The sequence below is a fragment of the Teleopsis dalmanni genome, chromosome 1 (genome assembly GCF_002237135.1).
Source record: "Teleopsis dalmanni isolate 2A chromosome 1, ASM223713v2, whole genome shotgun sequence".
Taxonomy (NCBI): Eukaryota; Metazoa; Arthropoda; class Insecta; order Diptera; family Diopsidae; genus Teleopsis; species Teleopsis dalmanni.
The window spans coordinates 112464799-112484473 of NC_051846.1; the positions used below are offsets into that span (position 1 = coordinate 112464799).

The following is a 19675-nucleotide window of genomic DNA, read 5'->3' on the forward strand; positions in this document are numbered from 1 at the left end:
AGCTCAAGGGATGAAGTGCATCAGCATGGATATAGTGGAAATTTTATGGAAACGATCAATAATTGTTCCGTTAAAGATTATTAAATTGGTATTTGCGCATAAAAAATACAATTGCTATATATTAATTATGTTTCATATTTTAATAGATTTGTTAATAAAATCCAATCAGCAAATACAAAATAACCGTGGTGGTCACAATTGAACGAGAGCAATGAAGGAAATTTACATATTTTTATGGTATATGGCAAATATAAATACTTTTCGCGAAATTGGTATTTGTTTTGGCATACCAAAAGCGTCTGTATGGAGAATAATTAAAAGAACTAGTGTTTAGAGTATATCAATTGCAAAATTTCCGTTCGTGATTGACAGCACACATGTTAAAATAAATGCACCTCACCAAAGCAATTAGGTTTATTTCAAAAGGAAGCATGAATATAGCTTAAACTTGCAAGCAGTTTGCAATGGTTTTTTTATAAACGTGTATGTTGGATAGCCTGTTTCCTTATGTATTATTCTGTTTTAATTAAATAAATGTATTCAACTTAATGTTTATATATTCATTTCAAATTAATTGATTTTCATAAATTATAGATTTAGATTTGTTTATAATTTTACTACACCGTTGCATCGCATTGCCAACCTCATTTGCATTAAAATACGTTCCACTTTTATGTTTTACATACATTCCACATTGAACCAGAAAGTGAACCAGATCAATTGCTGGTTCACCCCATTGTTTTTGTTTTGCATGTAAAATTGAACGGATCATGTTTGCTGAAACGCAGCTATTGTAAAGTATTAACTGCAGTAATGAGAAATAAAAGAAACTTGATTCTATGAATACATTTAACATACATATTATGGATTAATTCTCCCATATCAAATTCAGCGAACACAGTTTCCAATCATACCCCTATTTGCTATTTCCATCAAAAAATCCCAAGGGCAAACATTTGATGCGGTAGGTGTTTTGGTGAGACGATTAGAAGAGTTCGTTTATTTAGCGGATTAAAATTATATATATCTAATGGCAATGGTCAAGAAACTTTACTTTATGATAACAGAGTGTTTACAAAGAATATTATACACAAAGAAATTCATCTAAACGTTAATTTCATCCTATGGCATCTTTTTATGTATTTTACATGGAAAATTAATTTGGATTTTTTAATGTTTTTTTAAATGGATAGCTATTTTAAAATGTTTAGTTTTTTTTATTACATTAGAACAATCTAGCAAAATTATTAACTTGATTTTTGTATGCCATTTGATATTAATTTCAACTTTAACAAGTTTAAGGTTTTTATATGGAAAACCTAGTTGGTTGTAGTACGCTTTATTTTTCTCATATATATATTTACATAGAGACATAATAAAAATTTAAAACAAACTTTCGAAAAATCTGCTGTTAAACGTCTTATTAACATCCAATTTAGCATAAAAAATAGCACTGAATTGTTTTCTATAGTGGTTGATATTGAACCATTGACTAAATACCAGCAGGCCGATTCCACTAATCGCTATCGCTAAAACTCCATCGCTAAAATTCTTTAAATGCATTTTAGCGATTTCTGCGATTCTGCTAACTCGTTACGCTTAATTTCTATTCGCTAATTTTCTCAACTTTCAAAAACAGCTGATTTTTCCGGACAAATCGCTAAATCTCCAAATTTCATATTCTGCTAAATTGGCAATCGCTAAATTTCGTTAAAAACTACTAAAATTTCTCCTAATTTGATTGTTTTTGGCGACTAGGTTTTTGGTGTCGCTTAAAGTGAAAATATTATTTTTTAAACAAATTGAGCAATTATTTTGTACGTATTTAGTGTAATATTCATATTTATTTATTAATTAAGTAATTGTGATAGAAATAAATTTTGCATTTAAAGTAAAAAGAAAAAAAAAATTAATATTACAAAAATATTGTGGCAGTAATATAGTGAGAGTGCGTTTGGTGTTTAGCAAATGTAAACAAATGTATTTTATTTTTCATATTTTCATTTTTGTACCAAAAACAAATGAATTCCAAGTGAAACAGTGAACAAAATGAATAATTATATACATATTAATACATATAAGATTTAATATACTTTATTTATTATTTAATTTTTAGATATTTATGATGGAGTTCGTAGATTTAAAGTCAAAACGAATAAGCAAGGAGCAGAAATAAGACCAGCGTCCAGCATATGGAAGAGCATAAAGATTTCGCTCATGACAAATTTGTGTTAGATCATGGTGCGCGAAGTCTTAATGAACAGTGGAGCTCTCTAGCTGCTATTTTAAATGCCGTTTTTGGAGCAGTTAAAGATGCCAATGGTTGGAAGAAGGCATGGGTCAACATGAAGTAAGTAGTTAAAAATTAAAATAAGATATGTTAACAGTTAATAATATATGTATATATATATATAAAAGAATTATACATAAAAACATGTAAAATAATATCGTTGCTTTTAATTTTATAGTTGTAGAAACTATATTGTAAAATTGTAAATAAAAAAACTCTATTGTTTAATTTTAGATCCAAAAGCAAGAAAAAAGTGCAGGACTATAAACATGCAATGGGACTGACTGGAAATGCGTCCGTGGGCATTAAGGATTTAACTGATCTAGATGAACGGATTATTGCAGTAATGCATCCAGTAGCGGTGCAAGGCATGGAAGATGTCTGCGAGCCAGCAATGCACTTTGAAAGTGACATTTCAGGCTGTTATGATTTAGAGGTAAGTATTAGAGGCGAATATTATCGCTTTTATTTTTTATATAGTTTTTAATTATTAATCTAATAAATGTTTAATTTAAGTGCCTTGAGGAGGGAAAGGAACTGCCAAGCGGTTCAGGTCCATCTGTTGGGGGTAACGATGAGGGTTGTGTGCCTATTCGACCTATTCGTCCAGCCAAGCGACGAAAGCGAAATCCCTCATTAGAACAGACCAACCAAAAGTTCGTCGAGTTAGAGGAGAAAAGGTTGAGGCTTGAGGAGCGTCGACTTGAGCTGGAGGAAAGAAAGCTCAAACAAGAGAAGGAGATTGCGGACGAACGCGTGCAAGCCACTAAAGAGCATACAGATGCTATAAAACTGTTAGCGGATGCACTTAATAATTCTAATACATAGAATAGCATTAATGTAAGCTTTTTATGGTGGATAGGTCTACGGGGGAACCAGCCATATAAAATAATTTGGTTAACACATTATGTGCAATACCTCAGGAGTGATGTGGAAATTTGTAACGACACTTTTTGGTGACGTTCAAAAATATTTAGTTTTTGCTGGGGTATCCTCAGCCGTCGTCCAGAGTCATTACAATGAATTTATATTCGCGGGACGTAGGTGTTTTTTGTTTTAAAAAAAAAAGAAAAGAAAATTAAACGTTCGTTTACTAGATTGAATTGTATAGTTTATTTACTTTGAAAGACAATATTCCAATAATTATTCCAACATATGATAAAGTTATTTCAATTAAAATGTGATTTTTATTTAATAAAAATAAGAACAAGAAATGTGCATCTTCTTTAGCTCAGGCTCCTGTTGTATTTGTCGATGAGATCTTCACTTGCAGTGGTTTCCCGAATTTCATCCTCTGTTGCCTAAGACCGACTCCTTTTACTCCTCTGTAAGTTACTTTAATTTTACAATTTACAATTGGAAAAGAAACTGATTACAAATCAATCCTAGAAGAAGAAAGATATAGTACAACTCGATATGTATTATTACAAGAAGATATATATACATGTTTCATAGACATATAATTTATGGCCTTTGTCGTAACACCAACGCAGGACTTACTATATTTCTGATATATGTTTCATAGACATATAATTATGGCCGTTGTCGTAACACCAACGCAGGGCTTATATATTTCTGATATATGTTTCATAGATATATAATTATGGCCGTTGTCGTAACACCAACGCAGGACTTATATATTTCTGATATATGTTTCATAGACATGTAATTATGGCCGTTGTCGTAACACCAATGCAGGACTTATATATTTCTGATATATGTTTTCATAGACATATAATTATTATTATAATTTTTCGGCGTAATACCACCTTGACGAATGTTCATAGACTCGCCCTGTTTCATAATTTCGCTGTCTTAAATACTCCTACGCCGGAGCTTTCGTCTAGCGTATTTTAAATTCTTCCGTTCGTTTACCTGCTGTGTTTTGCAGTGTAAACCGCTGTGTTTCTGATGTTACCGCGTAAACCGCTGTGCTTTTATTCTTGGCCGTGTAGCCGCTGTGCTTCTGATCTTGTTTTGACAACCGCGTGTGCAATAGTGCTTAGTTTTTATGTAGGCAGAAATTTGTTGTCAAAATTTCCGTCCTTACAAATTTGCGCTTTTTTATTAATAAAATAATTGTTTATTTTTAAGGTTTTTCTTCCTCATTGTACACTGAAGATGGTCTACGAAGTAGACCCAAATATTTGTAATACGAATAAGTTTTTATAAAAACTGAAATACAATTAAATATTTAACACAAATTTATAAGTGTAATTTTTATGTGTTAAATTAACGACCTAAGGCCAGAGTATTAATAAAAAAGTGTTGAATATTAGTCATAATAACAATTTATATTATTAATAAAATAATATTAAAATAACAATATAAATAAATATATATTTAAACTTTTAATAAAAAGTCAATTAAATAAAACCCAATTAATATTGAAAATAATTATTGATTATTTCTTCTCTTGCTAGAAACGCTTCAGGGACGGGTTCTTGTGCTTCAAAGTCATTATCTTCATTTATTTCTTTGTCCGTGTTTTCTGCGCAGTCAACATCATTAACTTCGTTCATCATATGTACATCATATGTAGCACTAAACATGAATTAACACTTTTGCCCGCTATTTCAGGATCATACATTAAAGTTCTTTCGCTGCTAAGGCAACGAAATCTACTTTTAATTGAACAACGTTCAATGCAATTTCTCGCCTTTCGATGTTGCACATTATAATTGTTATGTGCCGTCGACAAATTATTTCCGCGAACAGGTGTCATCAAAAAGGGTAAGAGGGAATAACCGCTATCTCCTAAAAACAAAAACAGAATTAGTTTCTCAAAAAAATTAATGTACAATCAAGTTTTACCTATTAACCGGAAATTTCGGTCCCCATTTTCGTACTTTCGAGTAAGAAGCACTCGTAAGGCGCTGGCTCTCCATATGGATGCATCATGTGCAGTGCCGCCGAAGCGAGCATTACAATCTAAAATTTTTAGATTATAATCGCATACCTAAGACTAATGCCTATTATTATAGTATGTAAATAAATTAAATTTGAATCATAGCACTTGAACATTTAGCGAATGTCCTCCTTTTCTGCAGACATACACATGCTCAATAGCTAAGTTAGGGGTTTTAATTTTTATATGAGTGCAATCAATTGCACCAATTACCCCTGGAAACCGAAACTTTTCATAAAATCTGCAAATAATTGTCGATTAACTACATTGTATTTTAACACAAGGGCCATTTGATGTACTTTACTACAAAATACTGATTCATTATATTGTAATGTTATCAGGATCGCCATGTAATGTTGTTATCAATGATGGCAGGATTGCTAAGGGATTAAGAGCCCCAAAAGGTTTCGACCTAGCAAGGATAAGTATTGATCTGAGCTTTTCAGCCGCCTTTAAGTACTTTCTAAGCTCTTCAGCCGCCTTAATGGTATTACCAGCAGATATGCCGCATATAACCAGAGATTCAAAATACAGTTTATTCTTGTTGCCTATGCAAATGAATCTAAAAGAATCTTATTTATTTGTAAAATCTTACTCTGTTTATACAAAATATTCTTATCTACTAAACTTATTATTTATTTCCTATATATTCTTGAGTAACCAATCAATGCATTGGTTACTCCCAATTTTTGATAAAGTATATGATTTTTACATGTAAGATATTCATAGTATCTATTATACTATTCTAACATATGTTATCTATTTCTTATGCATTTTTACTTGTATATATTATTATATATATTATTCATAAGGTTTAACATTTCTCTAAAGGAATTTGTGTTACTACCGTACAATGACCACATATGATAAAACGTTTGGCTCGCGCATCATGTTACGAGTGCACAATCATAACGGCGTGAGTCAAACAAAATTTAAAAGTGTAATATGATCAAAGTCAAAACAACAAAGCGACAAATGTGCATTCAATAAATTATGTCACAATTGTTTTGTTACTTTATGCAATGACTTGCCATATTAAACAATGATGTAGGTCATGGGCACCACAATATTTGCAATCTCCTTAACGCATCTACTAACAACTGCCTGAGAAATATTTAACAAAAAGCTTTGGCCCACAGAACGCTGATAACATCCTATAAATTAACATAATTGATTCACTTTTTTTGCAATTATTAAATATCAACTTACCTTGAGCAAAAAAGCGAATTGCAACAAGTACGCGTATGTCCCTCGAAATTCCATCTGATTGACTTCTCGGTACCATGTACGGAGTTATTTCTGCCATGAAAAGCTTACATAAATATTTCGAAAGACGAAATATTTCAATAAAACGCGCATCAGATATAGCGAAGGGGTCTGTAGAATTCCGCAAACATTTTCTTTTCCAACGTAAATGACTCCGTGAATCTCTCACATCACCAGAAAAAAAAAATCTCTTTCTTATCAAAAAGTCCATTATTTAATTAATTCGCACACTAATGTTATATTAATTGAATATTAATTTAAATTTCGCAATTGCTAAATATTTTTTGTTGAAGTATGTGTTTTTAAATTTAAATTCAAATTTAAATTATAAGTCCAACAGCTGACAATTTTTGTATTTATTTTGACATTTCAGTGCATTTCAGCATTATCCGCATCGCCGGATAAATTTAGCGAAGAGATTGTGTTAGCAGAATCGCACAATCGCTAATTCTCCTAAAATAAGCGAATCGCTTATTTAAGAATTTTAGCGAAGAGATTGAAGTTTTAGCGATAGTGATTAGTGGAATCGGCCTGCTGGTTTCATTTTGATTGCTTGCTAATAGTCAATTTTACATTTTTGACTATTATGCGTTTGCAACGTGCTTGCTTATGCGTTAGTTGCTTGTGTTTTGTATAAGCGAATGTGTATGGATTTCTTCTTTTTGTTTTGGTTTTTTGTTGGTTTTGTGCATTGAATAAAGTTATGCAAAATTGTAAGCAATGTATGTGTGTAAAATTTGTATGCAAATAATATAATTTTATCTGTAATTAGATTATGCCTAAATTTATGTTTTACGAATTAGTTTTATACCTAAATACGATTTAATAATTATAATAACATAAATGAGTAGTGACTTGTATATTTAGTTTTGTAGGTTGTTTGATTTTCCCCTGCTATATATATAAACATAGCCAATACAGTCTGCGTACACCTCACAAATTTTGATATGTGACAAAGAAAGACAACATAAATAAATATTTTCAATTAAAATTTTTATATATACTTATTCTTTGAAATCTAAAGTTTAAATAGCAAAAGACAAAAATTGTATTTGTTCGTTCATTCTTGAGATAACAAAAAGTCTGCGTACAGTTTGTTTGTTTAGATAATATCGCTAATTTTTAAGCAGTTTGTTCTTATTTTTGCTCATTTGGTATTCTTAAGCATTTGAATTCAACATTAAGCGAGCTCAGTGATCAATTAATTTTTAAGTAATAACTATTTTAAAGTATGGAAGCAAGGAGAAAAGAAATCAGTGTATATGAAAAAAAAATTATTAAACTATGGAAAGATGGAAAATGTTTCCGAAAAATTAGTAAAACTATTGGAAGAACGCATTCATCAGTCCAGCGCGTAGAGGACAATTTTAAAGAAATAGGAATTTAAAAGAAATACATAAATAAACCTCCGGAGTTCTAGAAACAAGTGATACTTTCAGACAAAAGCAGAATCAGTCTTTATGGGGCCTATATTTACACTTTTATCCCGTTATCTCAAGAATGAACAGACGAATACAATTTTTGTCTTTTGCTATTTAAAATTAAGATTTTAAAGAATATATATGTAGTAAATAATACCCCGTTTTATACAATATGTAATGTAATGAATTAATTAATTAATTATTATACTTTTAAATATAAACTTGTAGTTCCAGGTTTGTTTTGAATTTAGTAAGTTTTATCAATTGTACTGACAATGTTTTAACTTAACTTATTGTCTACTTCAACAATTTCTACGACGCACATGCACACTGCATTTCCCAACGACCGCCGCGCATAACAACTCAACTTCAACTGAACTTTATTCGCTGCACTTCTTGTGTCATCTTAATTCCAAAGCAGAGTTGCCAACCTCACAACTCGGCTATTTCTGACATGTCGTTCGCCCCGAATGACCCCACTTCTGCATATTCTCTGCTACGCTATAGGTATTAATCGGACCCTCGTTTTCATCCACTTTCTCTATTTTATAACGACCCTTCCCCAACTTTTCCACGATCCTGTACGGTCCCAGAAATTTCGGTCTTAGTTTTATACCTGTACCCAGTTCAGTTCGCTTAATGGCAACCAACTCCCCTTCCTTATATTCCTGTTCTCTAACTCTTTCTTTATCGACCCCTTATTATTCTCTTTATGTAAACTTGATATGTTTGCTTTCGCTTCATCTCGTATTTCATCCCGCTGACGATCTAACTGTAATAGATACTCTTCATCTAACAACTCTCTTAAACCCAAACTATCTTGGATACGTATATCAAATCCTGTCAATACTTTAAACGGTGCATGCTTAGTGCTTTGTGGCGAAATGCTATTAATAAATTGTTGGACGCGCCCAACGAATTTATACCAATTTTCACTATTATTCACACATAGGGCCGTCATTGGCCCTATGTGCTCTTAACAAGAGGTAACAAGAGGTCTATCTCCTCTTTTGCGTTAGCTACCAAACACTTTACACATGATTTAACGACTTTTTCAACTTTCGTGGATGCGTTTGGAATATAATATTGCCTTTGTAAAATTTCTAAAGTTTTTTTAGATGCGAAATGTCCCTGTTTGTGTGCCATTTTTATAATTTCTGTTTTCATATCTGCAGGTATCATTAAAAGCTCTTTTACTTGATCTTTATACAAGATATCAGCATGAATATAAAAATCTTCATACGTACCTGCTTTCAAGGCATGTCTTACGGCTTTTGCCCAACCATCTTGAATTTGTGCCTCCCTAACATGATTCGTTAGTGAACTTTCTACCATCAAACAATAGACTCTATTTAACGCATCAACGTGCTTCATCTTTGTTCCAGCTCGGTGTTCAACTTTATAATCGAATTCTTGAAGGAACATCGCCCATCTTGCCACCCTTGGTGGTACATCGTTTTTATTCATTGTCATGGAAAAAGCTTTACAATCAGTCATTATTTAAACTCTGTGACCCAAAATATAAACGCGCCACTTTTTCAATGCTGATTCGACAGCCAACACTTCCAATTCATAGAAATGATACTTCTGTTCTGGTTTTGTAGTTTTCCTACTCATATATTCAACTGGGTGCATTTGTTGATCCTCAGAATTTCGCTGCATGAGAGCAGCACCATAACTAAACATGCTAGCATCAGCATGTATTTAGGTGTATGCTTCTGCGTTGAACAATGTCAACACCGGAGCACCTATCAACAAGCACTTCAGCTGTTGGACTGCCACAACTATTTCGTCCGCAATGCGGAATGAACAATCTTTCCGCAAGCAGTCCGACAACGGTTTTGCCACTCTTGCAAAATCATGTACAAAACGCCGGAAGTACAAAGCTAGTCCCAAAAATCTTTGTAGCGATTTTTTATAGAATAGTAACGGAAACTTTTTGACTGCTTTAAACTTCTCCTCTGACCGTACCAATTTCCAGAACGTACCCCAAGAACGTTACTTTTGTCTTCAAAAATTGGCCTTTCTCCCACTTTATTCGCAGCCCATACGACTCAGCTAATCTTAAGACTTCCTCCAACTTTTCCATTTCTTCCTGAATTGTATTCGAAGGGATAATAATGTCGTCCATGTACACAACAATTGTACCATCCTGCATCAATTTTCGAAACATCGATTGTATGAACCTACAGAACACGGCGGGAGAGTTGGAAATACCAAATGGTACAAAGAGAAACTCATATTGACCACTCGGAGTCACGAATGCTGTATATTTTTGAGAATCTTCAGTGACAGCCACATGGAAGAATCCATTCTGTAAATCTAACGTTGTGTACCTTTTCGCTTTTTGTAACTTGGCCAACACATGGTCTATAATTGCCATAGGAAAATTGTCTCTTATTATTTTCTTATTCAATTTTCTATAATCACAACAGAGCCGTTTAGTTCCACCCTTCTTGGAAACAAATACCACTAGTGATGCAAAGTCGGAATTGCTCTCTCGAATAATACCCTCACTTAACCAATCTTGAATTTGGCTCTCAACAATTTCTTGGTCAGCGTAAGGCATTCTTCTCGGTCCTTCGTAAATCGGCTTTTCGTCAACTAAAACTAATTTCATTTCGACAGATGATTTATTGATCTTCTTCGGTCTATATTCATCAATCATTCGGCAAATTCGGTCCTTTTCTTCATCACCTTTTTTACTTTTTCTTTCTCCTTCTTCTTTACTTGACTGGCAGGGAGTGTGCACGTTTATTTGGCTTGGCGAGATATAAATTATTCTAGTCTAATTTTTTCCTAAATTGAATAAATAAATAAACATTTTGCGTGTGTGTAAAATAATCGTGTTTGTTTTTCATATATTTGTTGGTGCCGAAACCCGGGAGTTTCGGTTTTTATTTAAAAATTAAATTGCGTTTTTGGCTTTTTGGCGTTTTTATACGAAGAAAATATGGCTGCCCTAAATAGGCGTACGGCTGCGTGGTCATCATTAAAGCTGGTAGCTGCAAAAATACTGGCAGATGACAACGTTGGCATGCAGCAAGATCGTGCAACATTGCAGGCACACTTCGAAAAACTACAAACTGCGCATGATTTGCTTGCATTTTTAGAGACACGAGCTCACAGTCTAGTTGGCACTGTTTGGCAAGCAATGGAGAGCAAACCAAAATCTGATGGCAAGACCGCTACACTACAATATCGTGGCACATCTCAGGCTGATCATAAAAGGCCAGGCTCACGTCTAATGAGGACAAACCTAATAGCAACTACTTCAGGCCACTGCCAGTTTTGCAATGACGCATCGCACCAAATAGGCAACTGCACCAGGCTATTGGCTTGCTCACCAGCGGAGCGCTTCACATTGCTTAAAGGCTCGAATCTTTGCTTCAATTGCTTGAAACCTGGACATTCTACTAAGGCATGTGGCTCAACTAATTGTCGCTTATGCAATGGCAGGCATCACACTCTACTATGCCGAAGTTCACCAGCGCAAACTCCTCCTTTGCAAGAGTCCAAACAGCAGGCACAAACTACACCTCAGGCACCAGCGAAACCGAACCAGGCTGGCATCCCACCACGTGTGCATCAGTGACTACACCATTCAATGCAGACATTCGCTACTATAGGCAATCGGGTTATACTCTTGGCAACAGCACAAATACGCATCTTAAATGGCTTTGGCGATATCGACTCGTGTCGAGCTCTATGCGATCCAGGCTCTCAGGTAAGTCTAATGAGTACGCGATATTTTAATCAACTGGCTCTGCGGAAGCAGAAAAGTGCATTGCAATTACAAGGCGTTGGCAGTGGCAATCGTTCATATACTAATGGCCGGGCAGTCTTGCGCATATTTTCGACTGTCAATGCTTTATTTGGCTTGGATGTTGAATTCTACATCATCAACAAAATTACCTCAGCAATCCCTGTGGCTCCAATCATGGAAAACTGTTGGCAGCATTTACGCAATTTGCCTTTGGCAGACCCGAAATTTGGCGAAACTGGTGTTATAGATGCATTGCTTGGCTCAGACGTATGGGGCCAATTGTTGGCAGATGGCATAGTTCGTGGCGAACTTGATGATCCTGTGGCACAAAATACGCAATTAGGCTGGGTTGTATTCGGACCAGCCGAAGCAACCGTGCATAATTACAAGGCGGAACAATCTATGGCATTGCGTGTGGAGGCGCCTGATGAGCGAGTTGATGACCTTCTACACAAGCTATTTGAATCCAAAGAAATTGACATGGCTAAAGGCGATACACTAGCAGCAGTTGATCTTTGCGAGTGCATTTTCATGAGCACACATAAGCGTTTTGATGATGGCAGTTATTGTGTACAAATACCATTTACACCTGATGCTCCACCACTTGGCAATTCACATCAGATGGCACTCAGGCAATTTCACCAGTTGGAACGAAAATTGGCATCCAACTCAGAGCTGAGGCAAAGATATGTGGCTTTTATGCGCGAATACGAACAACTTGGTCACATGCACCCTATTCAGCATCATTCAGGCGACCCATCTCAGGCATACTACATTCCACATCATGCAGTCATGGCAAAATTCCGAGTCGTATTCAATGCTTCCGCAAAAACATCGAATGGCATATCATTAAATGATACACAACTCGCTGGCCCCCCAATACAGAATTTATTACTTAACCTTTTGCTTCGCTTCAAGCAGCATCGAATAGCATTCACAGCTGATGTGCAGAAAATGTTCAGGCAAGTCAAGGTTGACGAGAGGCACAGGCAGTGGCAACAGATCCTCTGGCGGGAATCATCCGATCAGCCCATTCGCACATATCAATTGGCTACCGTTACATATGGCACAACCAGTGGCACATATTTGGCTGTTCGCGCTATGCAGCAATGTGGCAGAGACAATTCTTATAAACTCTCAGATGAATTACGAGCTAAAACTGCTTTGCACAGCATCCTGAATGATTTCTACGTAGATGACTACCTTAAGAGTACACCTTCTATTGGCATGGCCGATGTCTCATCTGTTTTGGCAGACGGTCAGTTCCATCTCAGGAAATGGAAATCGAATAGCGCTGAAGTCTTGGCACATCTTCTTGGCGATGCTGATCCACGTCGGCTTAATCCGCACTTGGCAGAAACTACTGTTCTTGGCTTACACTTGGATCCACTCACTGATGAGCTCTTCTATCAGGTCAGCTCCTATGAGGCACAACATCTTACGAAAAGGCAAGTGCTTAGCGATGCCGCAAAATTATATGATCCAATTGGCATGTTGGCACCAGTCATCATTACGACTAAACTTTTCATACAGAAACTCGGGCAGGCAAAATTGGCATGGGACGACCCATTACCACTTGAACTGTTGCAAGAATGGCTCATATACCGAAGGCAGCTGTCCCAACTGGAGGCAGTGCGAATACCGCGTTGGATAGGCATGCAACCCGGATATCAAATACAACTTCACAGCTTCTGCGATGCTAGTGTCAAGGCAATGGCTGCAGCACTCTATTTGGCAACAAACCACAATGGCAATATCACTAGTCACATTATCGCATCAAAAACTAAAGTGGCACCATTACATTCGGTAACAGTACCCCGATTGGAACTTTGTGCTGCGCAATTGTTGGCTACTCTTTTACACGAAACAAGGCAGGCTTTGCATTTGGAGTACGTACCATACACTCTATACTCCGACTCAAATATTGCTCTATGTTGGCTGCGCAAAAACACATCACAATTAAAGCAGTACGTTGCTAATCGCGTTGGCTGCATTCAATCGATGACAGATATCAGGCATTGGCATCACATTCCTACCAAACTCAACCCAGCTGATTGCGCCAGTCGTGGCATATCCCCTTTGGTGTTGCAAAACTACGCATTATGGTGGCACGGTCCTAATTCAACTGATTATTCAATCAATGAGCTGCACCACTGTGCACCAGCAGAGCTGGCAATAATGGAAGGCGAGTTAAAACCAGTTAAGGTAAAGGCATTGCAGGTAATAGGTCAACCCGCATTACAGACACACTACACTGCTGGCGACGAATTGGTCGTCATAGATCTGTTGGACCGGTTCAGTCATCTTGGCAAGCTATTGCGCACTACTGCATACATATTGCGTTGCAAAAAGGCACATCATCGTTTTCGTTCGCATACACACATCTGTACAGGCGAAATGGACATTGCTTTAAATCACCACATCAAGGCAGAACAAGCGAAATATTTTGCAGCGGAAATCAAGCAGCTGAAAAAGGCACAGCCCATATCCACATCCAGCAAGCTCATTGCGTTAAGTCCATTCATCAACTCCACAGCGGACAATATATTGCGAGTAGGCGGACGCCTACACACAACGCCTACACAATGTGGCAGAGCCACAGCGTCATCCAATCATTCTTCCGAAGGATAGCACATTGGCCAGGCTTTTAATATGGCAGGTGCATCAGGACACACTTCATGGCGGTATACAAATTATGCTTCATACGATTCGACACAAATATTGGATTCTACAGGCACGCATTTTGGTTAAGCAATGCATACACTCATGCGCGATTTGCAGGCGGCATAAACACATAATGCTAAAACAACGTATGGCGACATTACCAAAGGCTCGGGTCACCCCATCTCCACCATTTGCAAGATCTGGCTTAGCCTATGGCATAATGAATATTCTCAACAGCAATTGGCAAATCGAGGCACAAAATAGCATTTTCTACCACCTGGCGCACCTCATCAAGGCGGTCTATGGGAAGCTGCCGTTAAGTCAGCGAAGAAGCACTTACTACGCATTGTTGGCACCCATTCCATTTACTATGATCAGCTACATACTCTACTTGTACATATCGAGGCTTGCTTGAATTCACGTCCACTTATACCATTGCATGACACTTGTGACGACAAGATGGCTCTATCACCTGCAGATTTCCTAATTGGCAGATCTCTATTGGCAGTACCAGATGAACCTATTGGCAAGGTACCTAGCAACAAATTATCATACTGGCGACAATTAAGGCAAATGCAACAGCATTTTTGGCGACAATGGCATGATGAATATCTTTCAACTTTGCAACCATGTTCCAAATGGCATCATAATGGCGACAACATCAACATAGGCGATGTCGTGGTTATCCGGCACGAGAATCTACCAGCAACACATTGGCGGCTTGGCAGGGTGATTAAACTTCACCCAGGCGAAGATGGCTTGGTACGAGTAGTCACGATCAAGCATTCAGCAGGCGAATGCATGCGACCTATCCAAAAAATATGCAGGCTTGTGGAGCATCCTGAACGTACCCGTCCAGCCGGGGAGGATGTTTGAGATTTGGCGCAGCAACAAGGCGATATGGCAGCACACATTTAGTAGTTTTTGACGATGGTATCCTAACATCTGGCAGCGATAATTTTGGCTTCGTTTTTTTGCTTTTTCTTTCTCCTTCTTCTTTACTTGACTGGCAGGGAGTGTGCACGTTTATTTGGCTTGGCGAGATATAAATTATTCTAGTCTAATTTTTTCCTAAATTGAATAAATAAATAAACATTTTGCGTGTGTGTAAAATAATCGTGTTTGTTTTTCATACAACCTCATTGTTTACCGGACTTGACTGTCTGTTTAGCAAATACGAATCACTATTCCTCTGATTACAACTGCGACTCGGGATCAACTTTTTGAAGAAAGTTGCCTTATTATCACTTAATTTCACATCTACTTATTCTAAAATATTGTTTCCTATCACCATCGGAAACAATGCATCGACATCCTCAACTATATGAACGCAAATACTAAAACTAATGCCATCGACTTCGGCGTTTAAAGCCATGTATTCCTTCGTAAATACTTGTCCGCCACCTACTCCATATAGTGGCGTAACCTGGTTACTATATTCACGACCTACTACTTCATTAAAATGGCTTACTCCCATTTGCGTTATGTCACACCCTGTGTCTACGAATGCAGTAAAAGCACCTTACCTTGAATGCACACCTCCTTGAATATTCTATGCGATTTTATCAAACCGCCGTTTAACACACGATTCCCATTCCAGATCTCTATCTTCACGACTCCTGCAGCCGTCGATTTTTTCTCATTTTTACATTCAAATGATCGATGTCCTAGCTTACCGCACCTAAAACAATTTACTTTGTTATTTCTACAATCTTTGGCAAAGTGCTCGCTATCACCACATTTGAAGCATTTTTTATTGTCTTTATTTAATCTGTTCATGCTGCTTTCAGTATATTTCTCTGTTGACTTTTGTTCGGGAAAACTCCGACCTAAACCCTATGAGCCGCGTATTTTCTCGTAAATGGGTATCAGCATTTTCAGACTTGATTCCCTCAATAAAATACGTAATAAGACTTTCGTTATCTAGATTGACATCGCCACTAAGCTCTTATAGACTGTAAAGATATTCGCGTAGTGACTCACCGTATTTATGATGGCGATTTCGCAGCCTACGGTGCACCTCCGCACCACAAACCTTCCTTCTAAATTCCTCCCTTAAAGCTAATTTTAAAGAGGCCCAGACCTTCACTCCTCGATGACTTCGGACAAACAGTTTGGCAGAGCCTTTCATGAGTTGCTTGCCATAGATGTACTTCTGTATATCGTTCCACCAACTGAGGTGGCATTTTCTTCAAAACCACGAATCCATTAACATACGTTTGTATTGTCATCGCCATCGAAGGGTGACAGACTATCCTCTATATCCCTAAGTGTAAAAAGCTTCTACTCTGTGCAGCACCTGCGCTGCGACTGCAATCAGTATTTTTGCTCTTACAGTCTGCATTACCATCACCTAAATTATTTAAATCCATGCTTTCACTATTTTTCGCGATACCTAAATATTCTGGCAACCTGTTTGATAATTCCGTCTTTCTACCTACGACTGACAAACCTGATTCTTTAAGCTTATCCTTCAGTGCACCCTGCAGAGTGTTGTCGTCCATTTTGTGTAATATTTAGTATTTTATATATAACTTAATATAAATGTAACAGGGTGGCATCACTGTAATCATGACAGTTGCTGTGTGTCACAGAAGAGAAACGGAGCAGTTGCCGACAGTGGTTCGAAGGAATCAGTCGTGTGCGGTCGGTCATGGTAGTGAACGTATTATAATGATAGTGAACATATCATTTCTTAAATTTTGTAACATTGTATAACATTTTTTGCATTTCATAATATTTTATAACTTTTTTTGCATAATAACTGCACTAATAAACAACATTTCTTACATAAATATATCATAAATACAATACCTATATGATATAAAAGATTATACGATAAATACAGTGTGTGATATATGAAAAAAAATTACGTACAGAATACAAAAAAAAAAAAATATAAACATAAATTATTTGACTTATTTGTTTTTGTATCCCAGCTTCTCTTTGTACTGTGTTTCTAGGTGATGAAATCAGACTTATGCTGGCGCCTCGATGTCGTACTTGATCACTGCTTATTTGCCTGTTGTTGTTTTTTTCTGTTGTCGACGTTCTGCTCGTTTGTTGTTTCGCTGCTTGTAGTTTCTTTTCTGCTTCTAAGGTTCTGCTTCTTTGTTGATTCGCTACTTGTAGCTTATTTTTCTCCTACCAACGTTCTGCTTTTTTGTAGCTTGTAGTTTCTTTTTCTGCTTTCAATGTTATGCTGCTTGTAGTTTCTTTTAATTTCTCGGAATTACTTCGTTAGGGTTTCATCAACACTTTGCCGGTATTAACGCATTCGAAATAACCATTTATGCGTACGATTATATATATAACATTTTATTGTTATTTTTTTTAATATTTTGTTCGACCATATACACGTCGCCCACATAAAAGTTAATAAACCAATCCCGGTTGAGCCCTCATTTGTGGGCCCATGTTTGCCAATTTGTAACTTTAATTATATTTCATACCACATTGATACAATAATTGTAATATTCAAATAATTGCCATCAAACTTTTATGGAAATATATGACCTGTTTTGTTATTTTCTTTAATAACTAATAATTTATTGTAGTGTATAATCTTAATGTTTTAACAATTTTCAACTTCGACAATGTCCAACACATTTCAACTCATACAAGAGTTCACACCCCACACAACTGTCGTGCATTTCAACTCAACTTACACTGATTCTATTCACTGCACTCTTTGTGACATCTTTATAACGACACAAAGTTGCCAACCCTACATAAATGTTTGTCGTTAGGTAATAAAATAAAATGAGAGTAATCTAAAAACTTCCAAACTTTTCTAATTAACTTAAACTTGTGTTTTTTACTATGCATAATAGTAATAAGTCTCTTTTGATATTTAATTGCTGGTTGAGTTAGTCGGAATTTGATTGTTTTATGTAGGGTTATATTTGTTCATGCTAAAAGTTCTGTCGTCAATTTTTTACTGTAAATAAAATTTAAAGTCCTGCCTAAGATATCTAAGAAATCAGGAACTATTGCATATTATTGATAATTGGAGATGAAGATGACTTATTAGCGCCAAGTGACACTTCGCTACCTATTGAATAATAATGTTTGCCACCTGATAATCGTGCTGGTGAATCGGAAATGATTGAAATGAAATGATTGACGATGATGAAATATCAACAAACATTACATGCGACTTTAAAATTTATTTCCCTTTTTTGAATTCCGCGTGTCTAATTGTGAGATGGTATTTAGGTACTATTGAAGTTGTATACGAATCAAATGCACAAGATTATGGAGGTCTTGTAGAAATACCTGAGTCGCAACTATTCACATTGCAACTTGTAAAACCAATACGTTTCGGTTATACATTAAGACCGAAAAGTTTTCGGAAATTCTCATTTAAAATTCGCGCGCTGTATATTTTTCGATATTTTAAGTTTATGTAGTTTGGCAGCACTGTCCTTAATTACTATGCCAAAAATGAGCGCGATCTGTCAGACAGTTCGTTTACGGCAGCTGTTGAAACCAGTTCACCTCAGTAGGGCGTTGCGAAAAAAACAATGGAAAAAAATATTGAACAAAGAGTTTGCATCAAATTTTGTGTTTCGAACGAAATTTCGTGTGCAGAATCGTTGCGAATGCTACAAAAGGCTTATGGGGAATCAGTTTTATCGAAAACTCAAGTTTATGAGTGGTACAAAGCCTTCCAGGACGGTCGTACGACCGTCGAAGACATTTCGCAACGCACTACTGAGGTGAACTGGTTTCAACAGCTGCCGTAAACGAACTGTCTGACAGATCGAGCTCATTTTTGGCATAGTAATTAAGGACAGTGCTGCCAAACTACATAAACTTAAAATATCGAAAAATATACAGCGCGCGAATTTTAAATGAGAATTTCCGAAAACTTTTCAGTCTTAATGTAAGCTATGAACCCTTTCTGTAGATAGTGGATATATCTTCCAGTTTCTGCCATACTCCAGTGCAACTGGCAAATACAACAAGCAATTTGGAATCGGTACATTTGTTGTAAAGGAATTATTGAGCCATTGTGAGTATCCATTGCAACATACTGTACATTAAGACCGAAAAGTTTTCGGAAATTCTCATTTAAAATTCGCGCGCTGTATATTTTTCGATATTTTAAGTTTATGTAGTTTGGCAGCAATTAAGGACAATTACTATGCCAAAAATGAGCGCGATTTGTCAGACAGTTCGTTTACGGCAGCTGTTGAAACCAGTTCACCTCAGTAGTGCGTTGCGAAAAAAACAATGGAAAAAAATATTGAACAAAGAGTTTGCATCAAATTTTGTGTTTCGAACGAAATTTCGTGTGCAGAATCGTTGCGAATGCTACAAAAGGCTTATGGGGAATCAGTTTTATTGAAAACTCA

The 19675-nt window shown here is 36.3% G+C and overlaps 1 protein-coding gene across 1 annotated transcript; it reads left to right on the plus strand.

The window, feature by feature from the left end:
• Window positions 1–11492: 11492 nt before the first annotated feature.
• LOC119665577 lies at window positions 11493–14282 on the plus strand. Its single transcript, XM_038074803.1, has one exon. The coding sequence runs from the start codon at window positions 11493–11495 to the stop codon at window positions 14280–14282; it is 2790 nt and encodes a 929-aa protein (XP_037930731.1).
• The last annotated feature ends 5393 nt before the right edge of the window (window positions 14283–19675 follow it).